Raw genomic sequence first — 22,946 nt, forward strand, 5'->3', positions numbered from 1 at the left:
CTTATATGAATGCCTATGCTGTGTAACAGGGGTGGCACCAGGATTATCCAACATGGGGTCTGACCATGTCCCCAATGGGGGTGGGACCGATTTCATCCCTGGCAAGAGAACGTGGGCGTGGTCAGGCGTCACTTAAAATCTTTAGAAGTGGTCCAAGGGGCGATAAGCCCCGAACATTCAGCGGTTTCAAAGACCTATTTAATCAATTTTAGAGTCTACTAATATGTAGAAAACATATACTTTTTGTTCTCCCTGAAGAATTGTGGTCCTGATGTGAGGTCTTGGCCCAATCCCCCACCACTGGCTCCACCCCTGCTACGTATGTACAAAGTGGTAAATTAATAGTTCACTTTGCATTTTCTCTCATTCACTCCCTTTCTATCTCACTACAATCATGGAGGAATACATTGTTTCGACGACAAGCTTCCTGCATTGTAAATACGGAGCAAGACCTCTCTTGAACTGTGTTACTTGTATTATTTTGAATATTTTTTTGCTTTGCAGATTCCAGTCAATACCTTAAAATAAATACAAATAGTTCAATTTTATATGAAATTTATTCAAGAATTCACAAAGTTTCACTTTTAAAAAATATTTACTTCTTTGTTGAATTTCTGGATAATTGAAACAATAATATTCAACGGAATTATACATGAATATCAATTTGAATAATATGGTTCTTGTGACTCCTGAAATCGGATTTCCTGTTCCGAATTTTTTAAATAAATATTGTATATACATGTTACTTATTGATAACATTAAAATGTGGATACAGAAACACAAATCACAATTTTAGATTACCAGGTTATAAACAAAATGCAAACTTTAAAAAAATTTAAATCAAGGAACCCATAAGGAACTTTGTACTTAACTTCTGTGGCAGTTTTTTTATATTTTCTTTACATCTTCCAATGCCACAAATATTTACATTTTTTTTTTCATATTTTCATTTTATATATTTCAATCCCATTATAAGGAGCACTTTTGTTTTAGTATAAAGCACTGTTCGCAGTACACCATAAGTTTTCTGTGACAAACATTTGTTATCGATTTATTCATAATACATATTGATGTCATATCACACCAATATATATAAGCGTAGTATATGCATTTGTCATACAAAACTTAATAACATGGACTTCGCTTAAAATGAAAAAGTGAGGCTTGCCATCCCAAAACCACCATCAGTGATGAAAACATGAAAATAGACTTTTTAATATTCTTATTCTCCACTTCATCAGGTTTAAAATAATCTATCATTTACAGTAATCGGATAATGATAAAGTTATGAGTGGAATTATCGCTTATTTGTACTATAAGTATACAATACCGCCACATTCTTGCGCTAATGGACCTTTCCGCTAAGCTCCGCCCCTTGGATATTGTTGCTAAGGTCCCACAAGACATACGCGAACACGAGCGTTTGTGGGACATCACATGTGTTTGTAAGATGCGCGCGTATTCCTAGCGCTGTTTTGATTAGTCAGTTGTTAAGTTTGATTGACACTCCGGAAAGGTCTATTACTCAGTTTAACAACAGCATGCTGGTTTTGGATTGGCAAGTCTGAAGTGGTTTGTTTTTATACAATAATGTCACATCACGCCCATAAAAATGGGCATAGTGATGTCATAGAATGTTTTGTCACATAAAAATTGATAGTGTGGACAGCTTAAAATGAACAAGTGGTTTGTTTTTATACAATGTCACCAATATAATGGGCATAGTGATGTCATAGAATGTATTTGTCACATAAAAATTGATAGTGGGAACAGAGCTTTACAAAATGAATGCTGTCAGCACCAGTCGCGATAATTGGATCTTCCTTTATTTGCACGTAAACTCATTCTAGGCACCCCACTAACTACTTTGATGGATTGTGTCTGTACTGGAATAGGCTCTTCCTCATTGCTAGCTCCTGGACTATCTGATGTGTCAATCTTTAGTTCACCTGTTCCCTCATCCTCTGTTGATTCCTCCTGTTTAACAACAGTATCTTCTTCTGTGTCTATTTTCCCCTCTGTTTTTATATCCTTTTCCTCAAGGTTCTTTATCTCATCTGTATTTTTTTCATCTTTGATTTCTTGTTTAATCTGGGTTAATTCAGCTTCAGATGATAGTTCTGTTTTTTTTACGGGATCGGATTCTGCAGTTGTCTGATTTTCTTCAGTTATCTGAGTACTAGAAGGAGGTTCTGTAGTTGCAATGGCAACTTCAGATGACTCTCCAGTTGTTGGCACTGCTGCAGCTGCATCTTGCTCCTCTTTTGGTTCTTCTTTCACTACAACATCGCTGATCAGTTCATCATCACATTTAGTCTCTGTCAGTGGTGCTTTAATATCAGTCTTTATTTCTACTTTAATGTCTGATTCAGTTTTTACAACATTGCTTGTTTCCTGGGTGTTGCTAACTTTCACTGGTTCTGTTGTCTTGTCAGGTTCTTCAACTTTGAACTCCAACTTAACAATGGGAGCAGCCTGTAGTGGTGACTCGACAGATTTAAAACTGAATGGAGGACTAGTCATACCATCGCTTGGAGTAGGTGTCTCCAGCAGAGAATTCTGTACACAAAAAAACAACACTCATTTCACTATAAATGTAAAATAACTAGTTTTGTTTAGAAAACATATACCAGTAGTACCCAATAGGATTTAAACCCAAGATGGCCAACTACTATACTCCCTTGAATTTTCAATTAAACACCATTGAATGCATTAATATACAAATTATGCATCATGTAGTTATGTGGTATGGCACACAACATAACCACTTCTGAAGAAATCAACAATATGTAAATGTAATCTATGTAATTTAAAGGGGAAAACTTTCCCTCACATCCCCGTCCCCCAGACAAAATTTATTAAAAATTCTTTAAAAAAAAGGGGAAACCTTTCCCTCACACCCCCCTCCACCCAGCCAAAATTTATTAAAAATTCTTAAAAATGTACATTGCACATTTAAATTTAGGTCATTTTAGCAATATCATTTGGTCTCAACCCTCCATCTGAAAAAACCTCTCCCTGCACCACACCCCACCCCCACACCTTATTTATAATCCCTTGATAAACGACCTACCTCTTTGGCATCTTGATAACATGTAGGATGATATGTCTACAAAAGATAACATTGAAGAAGTTAGATGATAACTTGTAAATGTTATGGAAGTAAAAGTCCAATAAATTACATGAGAGGAACAAACATTAAAACCCTCTTCATAAATATGTTTGACCAATCCATAACATTTAAGGCCAGTAAGTAAGTTTTGCAAAAAAAAAAAAAAAAAAAAGGAAAGTTTTGTTTTATTTTTTTTTTTTTTTTTTTACCAAAAAATGTTTATGCCTAAAAAGTAGAAAATACACAAAAATACAACAAAGACCATTTTTAAATCTATATTGAAGAGCAAAATGTTCGCATATAACACTGTTGCATCGCCTACCGTTGCAAGATAGGTCTATTCCAGCCTTTTTAGCGGATTAAAAAAAAAAATTACTAAAATGCCGACTCCCAATTTCGAACAATTACGGGTCGGTCAGGTGTGGCCAATACAATAATTTTTTTTATTTGGCCTAATTACATTTCCATAGTAAAAAAGGTAAGTTACACACCTTATTATCTATTCGTATAGCATCTTTTAACTGCCACTGTTCCTCGTCTTCATCCCAGAATTGCTGGAATGGTTCATGACAAACCTTACAAATCTGTCCAAAAAAAACACCACGAAATGTTAAGTATTTTGTTTGCTTATATTGGAATATATATTAGGAAGGTAAAATACAGTATAGAGATTGAATTATGTATTGTATAATTAGCAATCAAGAGTTTAATATCTGCTTTAATATTCTATAATACAAACGAAGCGATGCCAGCCACACCTGGCTTCCTAACTGCTAGGATAGGCCTCCCCGACGTCAGGCCCAGCCAGTCTACCACCCTTGGATACAAATACATACACCAAAGATTATGAAGTACATTTTTGTAGCCAAGGTTATTAATAACAGTTGACAATTGCTTATTAATTAGCTTGGTTATTATACCACATTAAGCATCTTGGTCACTATATGATTAATTATTCAAATTAGCATGTTCATAACACATCGTTTGCTTGCTCATCATGACACGAACTTGGCTGACAAATATGAGGGTTTCTAGGCCGACCCAGCATCAGTAACCAAAACAAGAAAATTGATTTTTAAAAACTACATATTCATATTCTGCACATTATAAGCCTTAAAATAATGGATCATTTAATGGAATCCACTTAAATTTTGCCAAAGTAAAAGTAAAGTATTACACGTCTCTGTACAAAAGTATATAATACTACCACATTTTTATGTTAATTACTCGGTTTAAGATTTAGGATGGCAAACCTCATGATTAATTTAGCTTATTCAATGAATTAGAGAGCTCACTATATCATTAATTAAATAGCATGCTCATTACATCATTAATTAACTTACATCATCTTTATCGTTTCCTTGTATTATGGGCACACTACTTACTGCAAACTCATTCAGTTTCATCTGGAGTGCCTGCTCCTCGAAAAATGAACTCTCAGCTATAAAAAAGATAAAGGTAAAGGTAGATACAATACAAACAACTTTTATAATGATTGAGAAATCTAGAAGAACCAAAATGCATGAGGTGAGTGGTGGTTGTCATGGAATTTGAGACCATAGCAACAAAAAAAATATGCTAATAGTCTCCTTGACAGTATCAGGTATGTGTGAACTGTTCCAAATTCTGAGAGATCTGGCGACTCACAGGGTGATTTTGGGACCCTGAGATGAGAAAACTTTCTTCCATAACTCACCTCCTTCTTCCAAGTTCTCAACACTTTCAAAGACAACCCAGTTATCTGCTGGTGTGTACCATCTGCGTGATGTGCGGGCCTTCACGTCATCCCGATCCTTACGGTTAAGTTTAAAGTGCCAGTCAAGATGTTTACGATAACGATCCATTTGGTCAATAGTGAATCGTAAACCGCATGATTTGCATTGAGTTCCTGAGTAAATGCTCTTTATAACACCTGGATAGCGCCTACAAATTTGAAGTGAAATCACAAAAAATTAATCAGTTCAGTTTTTGTACAGTATTTTTCATTTTGCCTAAATCAATAAACTACTGTACTCTATTTTAGAATAACATTTCCATTCAACTGTACTGCATTCTGGGATAGGATTCTTCAAATCCCAAGGCACTTTCCAGATTATCAAATTTTCTTTGACAAAAACTGTTGTATGCCCATATATAGTCATGATGTGCCTATATATGGTCATGATGTGCCTATATAAGGTCATACTGTGCACATATATAATCATGATTTGCCTATATATGGTCATGGTATGCCTATATATGGTCATGATGTGCCTATATATGGTCATGATGTGCCTATATATGGTCATTATGTGCCTATATCAGGTCATTATGTGCCCATATATAGTCATGATGTGCCTATATATGGTCATGAGTTGATGTCATCATGACCATATTTAGGCATGTCACATGTTTCTCCAAAAAAAATTTGATAGTCAGGTTTCCTAAATTTTTTTTCACGACAAAGCAACTTCATTCAATGAGCCTCGTTATGAGACAATTTATGTAGAGCATCATGCATATATGTTTGTCATGTGAAAGGATGGCCACCTACACTATCTATATACTACAGTGATTAAGTCACTATTGGCAATCCTTTGCCATATCTCTAAAGGAATAAAATTGTAGACTCAAAATGTAGACAGTATGCATAAAACTACTGATGAAAAAAAAAAAAAAAAAAAATCAACGGAAAAAAAAACTTACTCTTTTAAATCTTTGAGATCAAATGTTATTGGTGGTATTATTAAATCTTTATCTTCCTCTTCTTCTAGATCAGATTCTGGTTTCTCTTCTACCTTTGCTGGCTCCTCTTTCTCAGTCTCTGCTGACGCAACTGATGGAGAATCAGATCTTTCTACCTCAACTGTCTTTTTAGTGATGATTCCAGTCTCCAGTAGCTTAGCAAACAGAGAGTTGACATCTGTTTGGGTCTGAATTGGTACTGGTTGAGGTGGCAAGCCTGTGAAACAAACAAAATATAGCGTTAAAAATAAATACTAGAGTAGGAGATTGTCTCTCAGTGCACTGCCCAATCACCGTCAGAAGGATTCTACTGGAAATAAGTTCTTCAGACTTCTGTGGGTTATCTTTGGTGTTTACACTGAATAAATCCACTCATCCATACAGTAAACATGAATTATCAAGACAATATAAACATAATTAGAGCCTTGAATATATGTACATTGTCCTATTTTAATTTGTGGGCCTAGTTCTTCATGGTTACTTGCTGGTATTGTATTAATGTATGGTAAGCTTTATTTTTCTGATTATTCCAATGTTAACATGGATTAAGTAGTGAGTTGAGAACAAATTCTGGCACCTCAAGATTTGAACATAGAGACCTGGGATTGTGAGGTAAATATATAGACCACCAAGCTACAACTGCCCCCTCATTATTAAATAATTGCATGAACTTACTTGGTTCAACAGGTGGAGCCACTGGGAATACATTTGTAGGTGGGTTTGGTGCTGTTGGATTAACCTGTGCCATTGGAGTCATAAACCTCTGATTGCTCATGCCCATACCACGTCCAATCATCTGAGCCACGTTCTGGACGGCTTGACTCACTATCATCTCCATAGTTAACTGCATAGATTGGTTTCCAGAAACTGGTAACGGTTGGTTCATACCTGGATGAGGTCCTATAGGTACAGGAAGTCCATCAGGTCCTATTGGAAGAGAACCATCAGGTCCCATCGGGAGTGGTCTTCCATCAGGTCCTATCGGAAGTGGTCGTCCGTCAGGTCCAATAGGAAGTGGTCGACCATCTGGTCCAATTATTGGAAGTGGACGTCCATCAGGTCCTATCGGAAGTGGTCGTCCGTCAGGTCCTATTGGAAGAGGTCGTCCATCAGGCCCAATTACATGAGGTAGAGTATCTGAAACAGGTTTACCATCTGTGTCAAGAACAGGTCTGCCATCAGATCCAAGAGGTATTTGTCTCCTTTCCCTACTGGGATGAATCGGTCTACCATCTGGAGCAAAACTCACAGGTGCGTCTTCTGGCATAAATCGACTATCAGGTCTACCTTCAAAATGTTTTCCTTCTAGTCCTAGTCTATGGCGCTGTGGACTTCCTGGACGGCCTTCACGATCTCTTCCACGCCTTCCATCTGGTCCTCCTACAGTCACAAAGTTACCATCGGTTCCAACAATAACTTTCCTATCCCGACCAATGCCCAAGCGTCTTCCATCAAGCTCCATTGGATGTGTTGGTCTATCACGTACCTGAGGTCGAAGATTTCTCTCTGCACCAACAGACATTGGACGTCCATCAGTACCAATATGTCTTCTACCACGACCGATGGGGAAACGGTTACTTTCCATTCGGTATAAGCGCATGTCACGTTGATCAAGGTCTGATCTGTTCATTGGTACTCGATGATCAGTATCATTCATAAGTGGCTCCCTGAAAGTGCCAAATTAAAAAGGCTTAATCATCTATTAAAATCATATGAAACATAGTATTCTAACTTATTTTTGATGGTCGATGGTTAACAGTTTTAAAGTATCATATAAATAATAACATTATCAGCTTTACAATTACAGTATATTAATTACCTTTGTGGTGGACGCTGAAAGACACGCTCATCTACATCTCTGGATGGCAATCCTAGATCCATTCCAAATGGATTGTCTGCCGGGTTTTCAGGGTATTCACTGGCACTATTTTGACGGATACGGTCAGGAACATCTTTTCCATAATGTTCAGGATGATCAGACCGCCATTTATCCCATTTGGCAGTCTTCCTTTGCTGCCTTCGTTGGTCTTGCTGCCACCTTTCGTGTTGAGGCCAATGATTTCTGGGTCCATGCATGTCAGGATGTCGAACTGGATTAGCAAGTAAGGGTCCTCGTTTTCCCCTTCCTCGTGCATTTGGATGAATCGGGTATGGATCCATGCCTCGAGGATCTATCATACGGCCATAACGATGGTCATAATCCCTTGGAGGTCTTTGTTGTGCATCATCTAGTCTACAAACAGGATCCCTTCTGTCATCAAAATCTCTTGAGCAGTCTGGCATATCAAAACCTGACCTCTGTTCTCTTTCTTTATGGTAATTTCTTTTTTTGTCAACCATCTTCTCCACTCGTTCATCCTTATCAACTTCATTTGCAGCTGTTGCTGCTGCTATTGCTGACCTAAGACCTTCCCTCCTTTTTTGACGCAAGTCTCGATCTTGTTTTGCATTTACAGGTGCCTTCTTAACTCTATCATCTTTATCACTGTCACTAGTATGTACATTTTGTTTCACTTTCCCTTGTGTCCTTAAATCCTTATCGGATACTCCTTCTGAGTTGGACTCTTCAGATTTAGATTGCTGGTCGTCATTTAGTGAAGGTCTGCGGTAATCCTTATCAACAGCTTTTGGTAATTTTCGCATATCTTGATCAACAGCTATTGGTTCTTCAATGTCGGTCCCACTTTGTAATGGTTCTTTGTTTAGCTCGTCTCCATCTGCACCCTTATCATCAATAGATTGTGTGTCAGACTTGCGATCATCTTTGTCAGCTACTAGTTTCCGCATATCAGTGTCATCTTTCTTTCTCATGTCCTGATCCTGAGGTTTTTCAGACCGCATGTCCTGATCTTTAGTAGCAGTGGTAATATCTGCACGACTTTTTTTCAAAATACTTGGATGCGCAACTCGTTCATCTTTATCTTTACTTGTACTTGCTAGATCACTGAGACCAACAGAAACTTTTTCTTCTGGTGGTAGCGATGTGTCACCATGTTGCCATTGATTTTCTTCACTCTGTTGCTGCTGGAACTTATAAACCTCTGAAAGTTTACATAGTAGATCCTGGTGCTGTTTATGATCGATTTGGCCAGAGTCCAATTGCTTTTCAGCCTAAAAATTAAATTACAGTTCAGCAGAGATGAGGTAGATTGCCAACTTTATAAATGTTAGGCCAAAACAAGTTAGCGTAGTCCAAGGACCAAACTTGGGGGGGCAGGCGAGGTTTGGTCAAGCCCCCCGCCATCAGCCAAAGCTCATTGGGCAGTCGGACAAAAATAAAACAAAAAATAGGCCTAGTTTTCCCATCCCAGCCATTTCTGGCCAACTAGAATTTTTTTTTAAATCTTGTTTTGGGAGGAGGGGACATCCCCCTCCCATACCCACCCACCGCTTGGGCCTTCGGCCCTCAGAAAACGCTGCGCACAATAGTTACACCCATAAATACTTAGGCCCCCCCATAAATTACATCCTAGAGCCGCCACTGGTTTCAGACCCCCACCCTCCAATATCTCAGGCATTCTTACAACCTATATTCATTCTCACGACTCAAATATCTTTACCAGGAAAATAGGCTTGGCACAATTTGTACACTAAAGTACATTTCTATTGTGTGAACTGGTAACAAATAATTCACCAAATAACAGAAAATAGAGAGACTTACATTTGCGAGTATTTTTGGCAGCATTTGAGCCGATAGCTCCTTAGGTATCTTCACTGATGGGTCAATACTAACCCTCCGTCCAGGTGGGCTTTTATCAATTACCATTGCAACAGGTTGTGGAATGACATCTTGTAATGGACTATCAGGGCTGTCTTTGGAAATTCCAAGTAGTGGACTGTCAGGGCTGTCTTTGGTAGGTCCTTGTAGTGGACTGTCAGGGCTGTCTTTGGAAGGTCCTAGTAATGGACTAGCAGGGCTCTCCTTGGAAGGTCCCAGCCTTTCACACCATGGTTCTTCTTCCCACTCACCACTGCTATTTTTAGGCTTCCTGTAAAAAGATTTTTAAAAAAGTCATAAATATACTGTATGTTTTCTGTGTTGATTTTGAACAGTTTTGCTATTTAAAGCTGTGCTGGAAATAATATACTCAAAGAATTCTGAGTAACACCAATGGAAGGTTGGTATGGAGGGTCTCATGAGTGAGTTAACCACTGCCTTCACTCCATGTGTGGCAACCCCATATGTAATAGTTTGGGTAGGCCTATATTCATCCAACTATGCATGTGTTGAGAATTAAACCATCCTAAGGGTCTCAATTGAGTGCTTGGCTGTGAGTATTGTTGAAATGTCATTTAAATTATGTGACATTATGAAAGTGTCACTTAATCTAAATATAAAGTATATACTTTATTTAGTCTGCTTACTTTGTTTGCTCTTTTTCTTTGTCATCGTCAATCTTTGCTTTCTTAGTTGCTTGCTCTTTTATTTCATCTGTTGCCTCTATCACATCAGACTTTCTCTTTACTGATTTTTTTTCCTCTTTAACCTCTTCCATTGGTTTACCGGCATCTTTGACAATTGCACTTTGCTTTGTTTCTGAAGCATCGCTTTGACTTTCGTCATCTTTACTACTTCTAGCTTCATCAACTTTCTTCTCTTTTGGTTTACTTTCCTTCTTATCTCTATCACTCCTGGTGCCTCTATCACGCTCACGCTTATCACGTGGAGACCGAGACCGTCCATGCGGCGAAGCGGACCTACGTCTTGAACTACGAGTTTTTCCTCTGTCACGATCCCTTTCTCTGCTATCTCTTCTTGACCGTCCTCTCCTGTCATCACCATTTCTTTCATCTCTTCTTGTATCCCGTAAACGTTCATTCCTTCTTCGTTGTTCTCTTTCCCTATCTAGTCTATCAATTCGCCTTCGTCTCTCAAAATCATCCCTTCTTTCTCTATCATCCCTCCTATCCACAACATCTCTACCAAATTCATCTTTGTAAGTTCTTTCATTAAGCCTATCACCCCGTGTATAGTCATTCATCCTCATGTCTTGCTCAGGGGGGAAATCTCTCCACCCTGGAGGGAATGGACCTGGCCTACAAGGGCCATCCCTTCTTGGTCTAAGACCAATTGGTCCATTATAATTCATAGGCCCATCTCTTTGCTGAGGGGGTACTGGCATTCTTGGACCAGGTCCAGACATCATTAAGTCAGGAAACCTTCTTCCTTCATCTCGCAAAGCAGGATGTGGTGGGTTAGGGTAATGGGGTATTTCTTTCTCTAGCTGCGATCCACTCATATCCTGTACAATAGCTTCTGGTCGTTTCTCTTTTGCATTTTTTAGAATAGAGCGAGGCTGAGCTGGAGTTGGCTGAGCTGGAGTTGGCTGAGCTGAAGTTGGCTGAGCTGGAGTTGGAAGTAGTGCCAACTTACCAGCTAGTGGTCCAGGTTCGGCATTATTAGCAGAGGGATCAGGAAGAGGATTCTGGGGTGTTACTTGAGCAGGAATCGTTGGCTTTGGTTGAGCTTTAACAATCTGAGGTGCTACAGCCTGTGGAACCACTGATTGCACACTACTTGTTGGGACAGTCCTGAGTCTTGGATCACGACGTGCTAAACGTGGGTCCCTGGATGTTAATCTTGGATCTCTAACTGCTGTGGTAGGAGTAGGCACAGGAGCAGTCACTAAATTCTGCAAAGGGAACAATAATATAACACTTGAAGCAAAACAATCATAACATATTTCATTTAAATAAATATATATAAGTATCAAGTGCAGATCCATGGGAAGACCACAGGTAATGACATTTTAATTAGGGGTTGTAGTTGAGTGATTCAACCACTGAAACTTTACCAATTAAAAAAAAAACAAGGTTTTACCCCTTGCACAGGAGGTTTTACTGCAGACATGGCAGCTTGCTGCATCCAGGGTTGCTCTTCAACTGGTGAATCTTCTACTGGGTCTGGAAACACGACTGGTTTAAGTGGTCCCTCTCCTGACGAAGATGCTAGCAGCCTACTCTGAGCTTCTAGCTGATGGTTTTTGAGTGACAGTTCTACGTTCTGGGCTTCTAACCTTAGCTTTGTTTGCTCCAGCTCGAACTCCAATTCCTTTCTTTTTAGTTGTAGCAGTTGTTGCTGCTTTTCAATGAGTGCTTTTCTCATTTCATCCTCCGATTTCTTTTGTTGAAGTTCCAGCTCCAATTGGATTTCTTTCTGTGGTTTCTCAGGTTTTGGTTCCTGGTCCTTCGGTAAATAAAAATAAATTTTCAGACATACAGTAGTGCTCTGAAATCCTTTACCATCTACATGCGAGCGAATTGCGATTGAAACTCGAGTAACTCGCGGTTAATGAGCTATCATCGATTGGTAATACGATAACCTTTAGCAAGAAAACGAGAATCGATACCCAGTCAGGCATTAAGGATTTTTATTAACTGTGCGAACTACTATGATCCGTTTTTTAAGCGTTACAAAGTTCAAATAAAAGGTCGAGTATCAACATACTGTAGTTATGATAATATACCGTCGGCCTACTTAAACTAAGCATTGGCCAAACAGGTTTGTATGTATAGGCCTAGTATTATGCTAGTATGGTACAGAACTGTATTTTTTTTTTGAATGACAAGAAAGAACACATTTAACATTATCAAACGGAAATGACACTTGACCAAATACTTTAGTAACAACATAGACAAAGAAATAAAAAAAAAATGAAGAAGAAAACCTCTTATGGAAGTGTACTGTAGGCCTAGTGAGTGTTTAGTAAATTCAATAGGGCTTATAAGATAACTTTTATTCCATTAAGGGAAACTGGAATATATTAGCTGGTGAAATTCGTAATTTAAGTTTTTGTCTGTTAGCTCTTTTAAAATCAAACTTTTAAATTACTGTATTTCAATAAATAATTTTAAATAACTTCCACTGAATTGAACATGTTTGTAGTTGATCGCTTTCTTACGGTTACTGGTAATTGTTCTGTTTATATCTGTACTGTTATGAGCTGGCGAACTTGTATAAATGTCTATCACCTGTTTGGTTTTTCCTTGCCTTGTTTTTTTTATTGTTTTGAAATATTTTTGTAATAATGTATATGGTAGAAATTTGAATAAAAATAATATATAAAACTATAGGCTTTATATGAATGCAGTCATTATAGATATTCCTATAAAAAAAAGTATATATAGAAAGGATATGCCTATCATTGTTTGTTATTATTAAATAAGGCACCAAGCGGTACGTACAACATCTGTAAGAAGCAATCAAATCCATTAAATGGAATATTTTAACATTTTATATTTATCAAGAGTTTGTTACGGCGCGCGGTAAAAACCGTTTGTTAATGGAGTATATTGTTTGCTGTGGTATTTGCACTACACGTTTGTTATGGCCTCCATGGGAATGAAAGTAATTTCGCAGTCATTCATGATTAAGGAAACATATCAATCACTAAGTCGATTTATTTAGAGTGTTAGTCAGTTGTTACAATATTCTACCATTGCACCCCAAATTACTGTAAATCTTGTTCAGTACAATCGAGAACTTCAAAATGAAAGGACAGTTATCACTATATCTTCGCAAACGTATTATTTTATTAGCCTAAGTGGTGCGACGCTTGTTTGCATTTTCGGCGGAAACATGGATGCAAACTTTTACGTAGAGGAAATTCTTGAAGGCACACTACTCCCATTTGTGCGCCATGTATTTCCAGATTCGCACAGACAGGACAACGAACCGAAACATACCAGTCGATTAGCAACTAACTACATGATGGAAAACAACATCAACTGGTGGAAAACACCACCCGAATCCCCAGATCTAAACCCGATTGAGAATGTTTGGCATCAACTTAAGCACCATCTTAGAAGACATGTGAAACCCAGGCTCCAACAAGAACTGGTAGACGGCATTTTAGCTTGGTGGAGGGAAACAGTAACGCCTGAATTAGTGTACTATTTGAATAAAATTAGGTGCAGATGAAAATATGCTGGAAGATACTAGCATCATAAAAAGTGATAACATCAAGTTATTCAATATTATTGTCATTTCTTAAAACCAGATAGAAGAAAATTAATTAAAAATATTTCGGGACCAATGAAAAAAAAAATAGGCATATTATATAGATTATTTAGAAAAATGCTGTAGCGTCAAGTGATTGCCAAAATTAGAACACTTTTCATTTTTACAAAGTCTCTGGCTCGCGCCGAAAACCGTTTGGTAGGTATGATAACGTGTGTTGTTCACAAAAGCGACCATTAATCATTACGGTTGTTAATGGCAGGTATTGACATTCGGCCTACGATTGTTGTAAATCGGTCGATAGAGATAGCGGAAAAAACCCTGTTCTTGTACTGACTTTATTATCATCAATGCTATATTCTATTTATTATGTCAACTGTTAGTTCTGTTTTATTTAATTATTATTATTGTTATTATTATCATTACCCTTATTGCTATTATTATAATTGTTATTCATTATTATCATCACCATTACTTTGTTGATTATCTTATTATTATTATTATTAGGCCTATTATTTTTATTATCATTATTGTTGTTGATTAACTTATTATTATTATTATTATTATTATTATTATTATTATAATCATAAATTATTGCATATATTGTTGTTGTTAGGTCTTTTTTTATTTCAACAATTTATCTATTTTCCCAATTACATGATTACAAAATCTGGTGAATCTTAAAATTAAGATAAAACGAAATTAAATATAGTTTGATCTTAGTAAGCCTATCGTACACTTTAAACATCAAAGTAGTCCGTTACCATCATCCTTTTTAACCAAAGTATTACTGTATTAGAATATTGTTAGTACCTGCATTATGCATTTTATTTATAAACATATGCTGTTTAAAATTCAATTGACAGCCAAAATGAGGATACCTTTCATTTTTACAAGGTTTCTGGCGCGCCGAAAACCGTTTAGTAGGTCAGAAGCTTGGCAGGTTGTCCACTAAGGACAGATAATGTGGGTTAAGTTTACACAAAGCGACCATTAAATCATTACAGTTGTTGACGGCGGGTTTTGACATTCGGTCTTCAACTTTGTAAATCGGTAAAGGGGGATGCAGTATTGGAATAAAAAAACTAATATATTATCATCATAATTATTGTTATCATTATCACACCACAATTATTATAATAATATTATAAATATTCAACATATAGTTTTGTTATTGAGTATTAATTTATAAGCCAAACCAACAAAATTATATAAATAAGTAATACAGTTTAACTTGTTGCATTACAGATTTTGTTAGAACTACAAATTATTATTGGACTAGGCTTGAGAAAAAGACATGATATTAATATCATTTAAGTATATAGGTCCTCATTACAAGTAAAATAGGGTAATTGTGTTATTAAAACTATTATATAACATTGTCTTAAAATGATTTGTTAGTGTACAAAGTCCAGGTAAGCCGTAATAACCTAACAACTTGAATGATAGGTCCTATATTATTTATTGAGAAAATTGAATCCATATGTCCTAAACAGCTCGCTACGCTTCCTTGCACCAGAATGACCCATTTTCGTTACTGTCTTTCAATCGGCTTCAACCATGGCGGACCGCTGAGTTACCGTTAATTGCAAAGTTTTTCAGAATTCCACACTGCTTACGTTTCATTCTAAATCTATCGAGCGTGTCCTCGCTGAATATTGCCCTCGAATTTTCATCGCGTTTCAATCGCGTGTCAAACGCAGTTGATGGTAAAGGATTTCAGAGCACTACTGTATTGCCGAATATTTTTAAAATCATATTTCTTCATCAGGTAATTTATTTATTTATTTACAAACATATTTTACATGGACAACATTTTCATTATAAAAAAAAATATGTTCTAACAAATGGTACATGAATTAAATATAAAGCAAAGAATTACAAATAACAAGAAATATTTTTGGAAATTTTTTCAATGTTTGAATGAATTTTAAACAAATTTTAAATACATTATAATTGAATTTGAAAATACATAGAAAATATAATTATTTTATGGAAAAAAAATGAAATTATATGATTTTTTGATATACATATGGATGGATGTATGAATATATATTTGTCAGTAATTGGAGCACTATTTTTGTAACTCGTTTTTTTTTTTACAATTTCATATTACACATCAATACATGGCCACCAGAAGCAATGGCAGGCCCTGTGGCTTTCTGAGACTGAAGGGCACTTTTGGGTCCTGATCTCCAATGTCATTGTGGGATTTTAGATGTGCATCTTTTTTAATCATGTTTGATTGTTATTCCAAATGTTTTTAATGATGAATACATGATATGGCTGGCGGACAAGAGCGCATAGTTGTTATGCTACTGACCAGAAGTAGTACTGTACTGGCTGGCTACTTTGATAAATAAATAACTGTGTGGTTTGTGGCAACATATTTCTGGCTAATACAGTACATATTATTATACCTTTTTAATGAACTTGGGGTTGACATGAATTGCAGGAGGAACTGGACTAGTTGGTGGTGGTGTAATGATTGGCCATGCAGGATCAATCCCCTTAACTCTCTTGTCCAAACCATGCAGTATCACATCTGGATAAAGTCCATTCCATGTGGATCTCAGTTTGAACATTGATTCTCTGGTCTTCTCATCTACCTGCAGTGTTCAATACAAATTAAATTTATATACTGTAGGTCTATTTGTTCGTTTGTTTCCAAATACAGTGACGGATACAGGAACTTGAAATAAAAGGGGGCCAGGGAGGGGCTTTGACAAACAGACAGTCTACACCACCTCAGCCCCACCATGTTGGGGCTGAGGTAAGAAAACTTACGATTATGGCACCTCTAGAGGGACGGAAATGTCACTCTCTTAACCAAAATTTTATAAAATAATTTTTTTAATTTTCCAAATTTTTAAAAATTCTTAAAAAATTAGTGGGGCCAGTCCCCCTTGAATCCACCACCTAAATATGTTAACTGCGTAGCAGAACATGGAAATACATATAAGGGGTCAACACTATTATAATTGCCAATATCTGACTTTCAAAATTGAAGATTGGAACCTGTATCATCCTGTAAATAAATTGTACATTCCAAAATGCATGCACAGAACAACACTTGGCACCAAACCCCAATATCAAAATGGGCAAAACCATAATATAGAAGTGCGTTAAGCATCAGATAAACATCATAGAGTTATTTTATTGTTATATTCTATAATTACAAGTTTTGCTACACCTTAGGGAAGACTATTGTTATACCTCGTTTAGCAAACCCTTGGACTGCCAAAATGGTGATTTTAATTTTTTTTTACTATTTTTGGTTAGTGCACCATACTGCACGAAAAAATTTTATATCTATTTTTATTACGGCCTCTGCTAACCTGACATCTCCAAAAATAAAATATACAGTATATAAATTTCTTCTTTAATTATATAAATGTAAAGCTTTCAGCAATCTCATTACTACACTGATTAATTCGTAATAAAATTCTATTTTTATTTTCTCCTCCGCCCAGGTTTGGGCATTCATTTTCCTGAATGAGAAAATATTTTTCCCGCCCACCTCTGACAATATTTTAAAAACTAAGTTTGCGAAACAAGGTATAAAAATTTCCCAAAAAAAAAAGGTTTTGAAATGTTGACCTATTCTTGCCCATGGGAGCAATTTCAAAATGTCAGACCCAATTTATTAAATTGGCAGCAAGTACACCAGGGCCTTGTCAGCAACCAGCACATCCATGGGCTTAGGGTGGGGATACACCCCCACGGTGGCCAATTATTTTTGATTTTTAAAAATTGTGTTTTTGAAATAGGGATTTAGTTTCGCATTCTGAATTTTCGCATAAAGGGTCGCCTCAAATAAAGAAAAAAGCATCATGGGAAGGGTAGAGGATGTTTACATTTTTATTATGAATGTAGGATACATCAAATTTAGGAAATAATGGAATCAAAGTTGCATGAAAGGAGTCTATTGTTTCATTATTTAATAAATATATATCCATAACCAAGTGTAGGCCTATGGTTTATTACCAAACTACTCTACCATGATCCCAAATTTAACCTAAAGTAAGGGTTGGCTTCGGTAGTGGTGTGTTGTGGAAACGCAGACTGAACAATTCCGGTGGAGGCCAGCGTGTTCCAGAAAGCCCTGGTGGGTTCTAGCACGCATTAGGCCAATAAACTCCCTTTTCTTTTGCCCAAGCCATAAGGCAAGACTTTCTTATTAGGTAGCCTTCGATTACACGACGACGGTAGGACGTAATGACGTCAGTAAAAGTCATCTGCGCATGCTAGAACGTTAAGGTCACCTTGTTGAACAGATTCTGGAATGCAATTTGGCCAAATCTACGTATGCAGAGAATACAGGATGGTCACGCATGAGTGATTCTGTTCCAGCGTCGCTGTACAAATCGAAAACTCCCTAATACCTTGTTTAGAGAACCCGTTACTTGCGAACAATGATGATTTCGAATAAAAAAAATATAAGTATATATATTTTTGGCCAATTAGTGCAACACAAAAAATAAAAGTTTTTCTTTATTTTTATTATGCCCGCCACTGCCTTGAAATCGCCGAAAGATATGTACAGTATATTTCATCCTAATTATATAAATTTAACGCATTTAACCATCCCATTACTACTCTTTACATTGACCAATAAAATATTATTTTTATTTTCTCCTCCGCTCAGATGATTTTGGCAAAAGTATTTTCTAAAAAAAAAAAAAAACCCCAAATTTTTTATATTGTTTTCCGCATTCCTCTATCTTCAAAAAAAAAAAAAAGCCTCACTTAACCAATAAGGCAGCGCAAACAGTGCAGGAGTAGGCGATTTTTTAAAATTAAATTACTGCAGTAATTTTTTTTTAATAATTCTGCAGTGCAAAATGTCCCTTTAAAGCTCTGCAATTGCAGCTTAAACCATTGCAATCAATATCAGGGTCCACATCAACTTGAAGCAGTCATTATTACTTGCATAAATATAAATTTGAATCAATGAAATGAGTTAAAAATATTGATATGAAACAGAAAAAGTAAAATCATCTGTGGTCGAACCTTTGCAAATGCACCTACAAACGTTTGAACCAAGTTGCTAGAAAAGTATTGCAGGTAAACACCACCTTTGTTCTTTATAATGGAATCCATAAGGTACAGAACGGGAAGTTTTTCCTTGCCACTTGCCTAAAGGGAGGAAAACACTTTGCATGTTAAAAATTATCAAAAATCAATTCAAAATTTCTGAATTTCAACCAGTGCCGTATCTAGAAGTCTTGAAATGGGGGAGGGGAGGGCCCCCTCACAAAAAAAAAAATTAGATACAAGTTGATTTTTTATATGTTTGAGCATGCATGTTTTGCTTCAAAAAGTCTGTTTGGAAGGTAGCGAGCTTTTTAGGTAGAGTGCCCACCTCCCCCACAAGCCCTCCCCCTAGATACGCTACTGATTTCAACTTTTTTTTTTAACATTATGCAGAAGTATACCATCACATCACAAAATACCTTTTATTTTAAATTATGCAAATTGCTTTTAGTTAATATTTCAAACAAAAACTGTGACTTGAGTATATGTATAGCAGTCCTACAATTAATATGTTAAGTATGTTTAATTCTTTACAGAATTAAAATACAGTACTTGGAATGCAAAAAAAGGTTTACAATGTAAGCTATATTATATATGTATTGGCTAATTTTTTGGTTAAAAAGCAAACTTAAAAAAATATCTGTGGAAAAAATTGTTAAAAAATTAACTATCGAACGTCTATTTTTTATGTTGATGATCAATCCCTTAGCAGCCAGCGCAATTGACTATCATGCAAGTCTCATTTCAAATCACTTCGCAATATAAAATGTGCAACTTGACTTCTATTAGAATTTACCCAAAAACCCTCAGCAGCAACTGTCTAAAAAATTTGAACTACAGGTCAATTCAAATCTGACAAAATAAATTTATGTAGGCAAACTTTTCCCATCCCTCAATTTACTATTATTTTAGAAAATGACTGAAAAAATTAACCCAATGTACAATATTACTTTTTGCAATTATAATAGACATATTTCTTGTATCTATATTCACAACAAACATTATTTTAAATTATCAAAATTTCACGCAACACCAATTAATTTACATTAAATCAGTTAATTACATCACTGGTTCACAGTATATTTAAACGTAATAATTTCTATTGACATCAGAAGGACAGAGTAAAGTGCACAGGTGCTAATTCGACGGCAAATATTTCGACAAGATTGTATAACAGGAAAGTTGCACTGCTTTTCTTTACTGCAAGCTTAGTTTCAAGTAGACAAAACCACATCGATTCCATCGCATTGGATCACCCCTTAATCATGAATATCAGGTTTCAAAATGGCTCAAAATGTAACATGAAAAAATAACTTTTCAGAATAAAATTACCGAAAGACAATTAGAACATGCTTTCCAACTCAATATTCTAAGTCCATTTATTATTTAGTTTAAAGTTAAGATCAGTTGGCCTACATATATAATTTATATTTAATGTTTATACTTTATAACGTTGAAGGTAATGTGTACCGACACAAAGGTTATACTATTACTGCTGGCTTGTCATTGCAATCTGTAATCTATGGAGATTTTATCTATGTTTGTATTATACTGTACAGTATTTGTATAGTTGTTTGCTGATTTGCATATATTGTATGTTAATGGCAGCAGTGACGGTAATGCTCTTAGGTTGTGACTGGACATTTTGACTGTTTTGGTCCTGCAGTTGTAGAATCTTGCTCAGCACTTTGAGGTGGTCATTCTCTTCACCAGTTAATATCTTCATCAACTATAAGTGATTTCTTAAAAATGTCAGTGTACAAGAAATTGAAATGAAAGTTTATAGATACATAAAATAAAAAGAGAAGTAGAATATATTTATTAAAACAGACATGCATTGTATATTGATCTCCACTTGTCTATCTTCCGGTTTCTTGTCACTGCGAAAGGAACAGCCTATATAATGCATGTTATTATACTGTAGTATGTTTTGTACAATAGTATACATTATGTAATGACATGAAGTAGTTTAACTGCATACATGTAAAATGTTTGTGTGGTGATATCAGCAAACAGGCTGTAGGCAGCAGGTTGAGCTCTGCTGATTTACACTTAGCATTCTTGTACAGCTTTCTTCAGTTTAGTTGATCATCTTCACACCTCTTTACGCTGTTCTGCATCAGCTTATGCTCCCACGATTTGAAAAGTGTACAGAAAATTCAGTAATCGCAATGACAAGCCGCAGAAATTATAACCCATTATAAGACCAGCTCTTTTTTATTAGTTGGAGCTTTGAAGTATCTAGCGAGGAAAAAAAACAGCTACTGAAAATATTAGACATGTTTCAACAAAACCTATTTTGCGTACCCCATGGAGTACCATAGAAAACACAAATCAAGAAAATAATTATCTTTTATTTTCAATAAAGTGCACAACACACAGTGAAGATTGGAATTGATCAATAACATGCTATATATACAATAGTACATTGATCATTCCTTTGTTTTTCACTATAATATATATAAATACTGTATATTAATAAAAACATACAATTTGATTTGCAATCCTATTGAATAATTAATATTTACTATTTAAAATGACCAATAAATATCTGAGGTTTGAAATACTGTAATAACTAACTATATGCGAGACTAAAAGTAATGTATTTAAACAATGATTGAAATTGAAGCAACTTCGTCTACACTTGCGTTGACATATTAAATCATTACTGTATTACTGTTTAATTTTTTACTTCTCCCTGCTGATACATAGGCTTAAAACATCTATAGTTTCTCAGCTCCTTATTTCAATAATTACCTACATTTTATTTAATATATTTGAACGTGACAAATCGAGATTGTAATTTGCATTAGGATTTTCTGCATCCTTTCTTGCCCAGCTATAGTAGTAGGCCTAACTTTAAAGTCATCTTTGTATTAGCACCATAATAGGCCATCAGAATGAAAGTTATTTGAATGTTTGGTACTGCAAAAAAAATTTGTTTATTAACAAATTTATTATTTAAAAAAAAATACATCAAAAGCATCTAGTCAGTAGTAAAACAATGTGTTTTACCACATCTGTATTAACACTGATTATGATTAACAACTTCAAAACTAAATTCCAAATAAAGTAAAAACATTATTTTTTAAACCATGTCATTGACATTACATTGAATGCAAAGTCCAGTCTGCTGTAACTAACGTTCATTCTGGTGGCCTATGGAAGCCCAAAAGTATTTACTTACACTGTACAATAATAGCAAGAGTCGAATACTTGATAATAGCATTATGTTTGCTGCACTTACTTACAAATGTAGGCAACACCGTACCTAAAAACCTTCCCGACATGCCGTAGTACAAACATACAACAAGACTGAAATTAAGCCTGGCCAGGTTGGGAGCCTACCCTCTCCTTCTTTTAAAACTTCAACTAACCTAGCTAGGCCTCTAGATACTTATCTGAGTATTAACAATTAGAATTTAGATTATCTAAGCAGCACAGAATAACTAGATATTGATAAAAACCTTCTGAATTCGCGACTCTACCAGCCCAACAATATCTTTTGCGTATTTTATATTGTCTACGGCCAGCATCGTCAAAACGTTGATCATCGGCTTGCTGTTCTGCTTCAAATCGTTGAGCGTTGACACGTATTCTTCAATTACTGCTTCCGCCATGGTGACCAATTTGCGACAAATTTATTTGACAGTTTCTTCTTCAATTGAGTAATAGTAACATGACGATTTTATAGTGGATTCAGATTAAACCAACTTGTTTTATCTTGGGCGACTCCAGCAGCAACATACAGCACTCAGAGAATTGAAAAGAAGAAATGGCGTCGTTAAAATAAAATCGGAATACCCCGGCCGCGATTATTTTTTCCGTACGAAACATTTACATGAAACTCCACTCGGGCCGTCTCGGCTGAATCGACCCGAAATCTCATTGCAGAATTCAGGAGGTCAAAAGGTCATCAACGATAAACGTCTACAAAACAACTTCTGAGAGAACGTCGCTGTCTAATTTTTAAAAATACATTGATGTTACTATGTTAATACCAATGGGTCGTTTAAAATGACATATAATATTTGATTAAGCTGCACGAGTAATGAAAAGTGTTATTTTAACTTGAGTTACATACTATGACAATTTTAATTTTTTAGTTAGGCC

At 35.9% G+C, this 22,946-nt stretch overlaps 1 protein-coding gene across 1 annotated transcript; it reads right to left on the minus strand.

Annotated features, from left to right (window-relative positions):
- Positions 1-538: 538 nt before the first annotated feature.
- On the minus strand, positions 539-22,460 carry LOC117106505 (pre-mRNA cleavage complex 2 protein Pcf11-like; the record flags this gene model as incomplete). The annotated part of the gene is given in 14 exon segments (XM_033247873.1): positions 539-2,559; positions 3,074-3,109; positions 3,604-3,696; positions 4,456-4,553; positions 4,809-5,035; positions 5,798-6,053; positions 6,512-7,503; positions 7,656-8,947; positions 9,498-9,825; positions 10,202-11,469; positions 11,658-12,023; positions 16,217-16,405; positions 18,810-18,935; positions 22,301-22,460. Coding segments are annotated over 14 exon segments (6,189 nt in total). The 3' UTR covers positions 539-1,794.
- Positions 22,461-22,946: the final 486 nt, after the last annotated feature.

The sequence above is a fragment of the Anneissia japonica genome, unplaced genomic scaffold (genome assembly GCF_011630105.1).
Source record: "Anneissia japonica isolate Jap-2015-1 unplaced genomic scaffold, ASM1163010v1 scaffold368_len332514_cov184, whole genome shotgun sequence".
In the NCBI taxonomy this organism is placed as follows: domain Eukaryota; kingdom Metazoa; phylum Echinodermata; class Crinoidea; order Comatulida; family Comatulidae; genus Anneissia; species Anneissia japonica.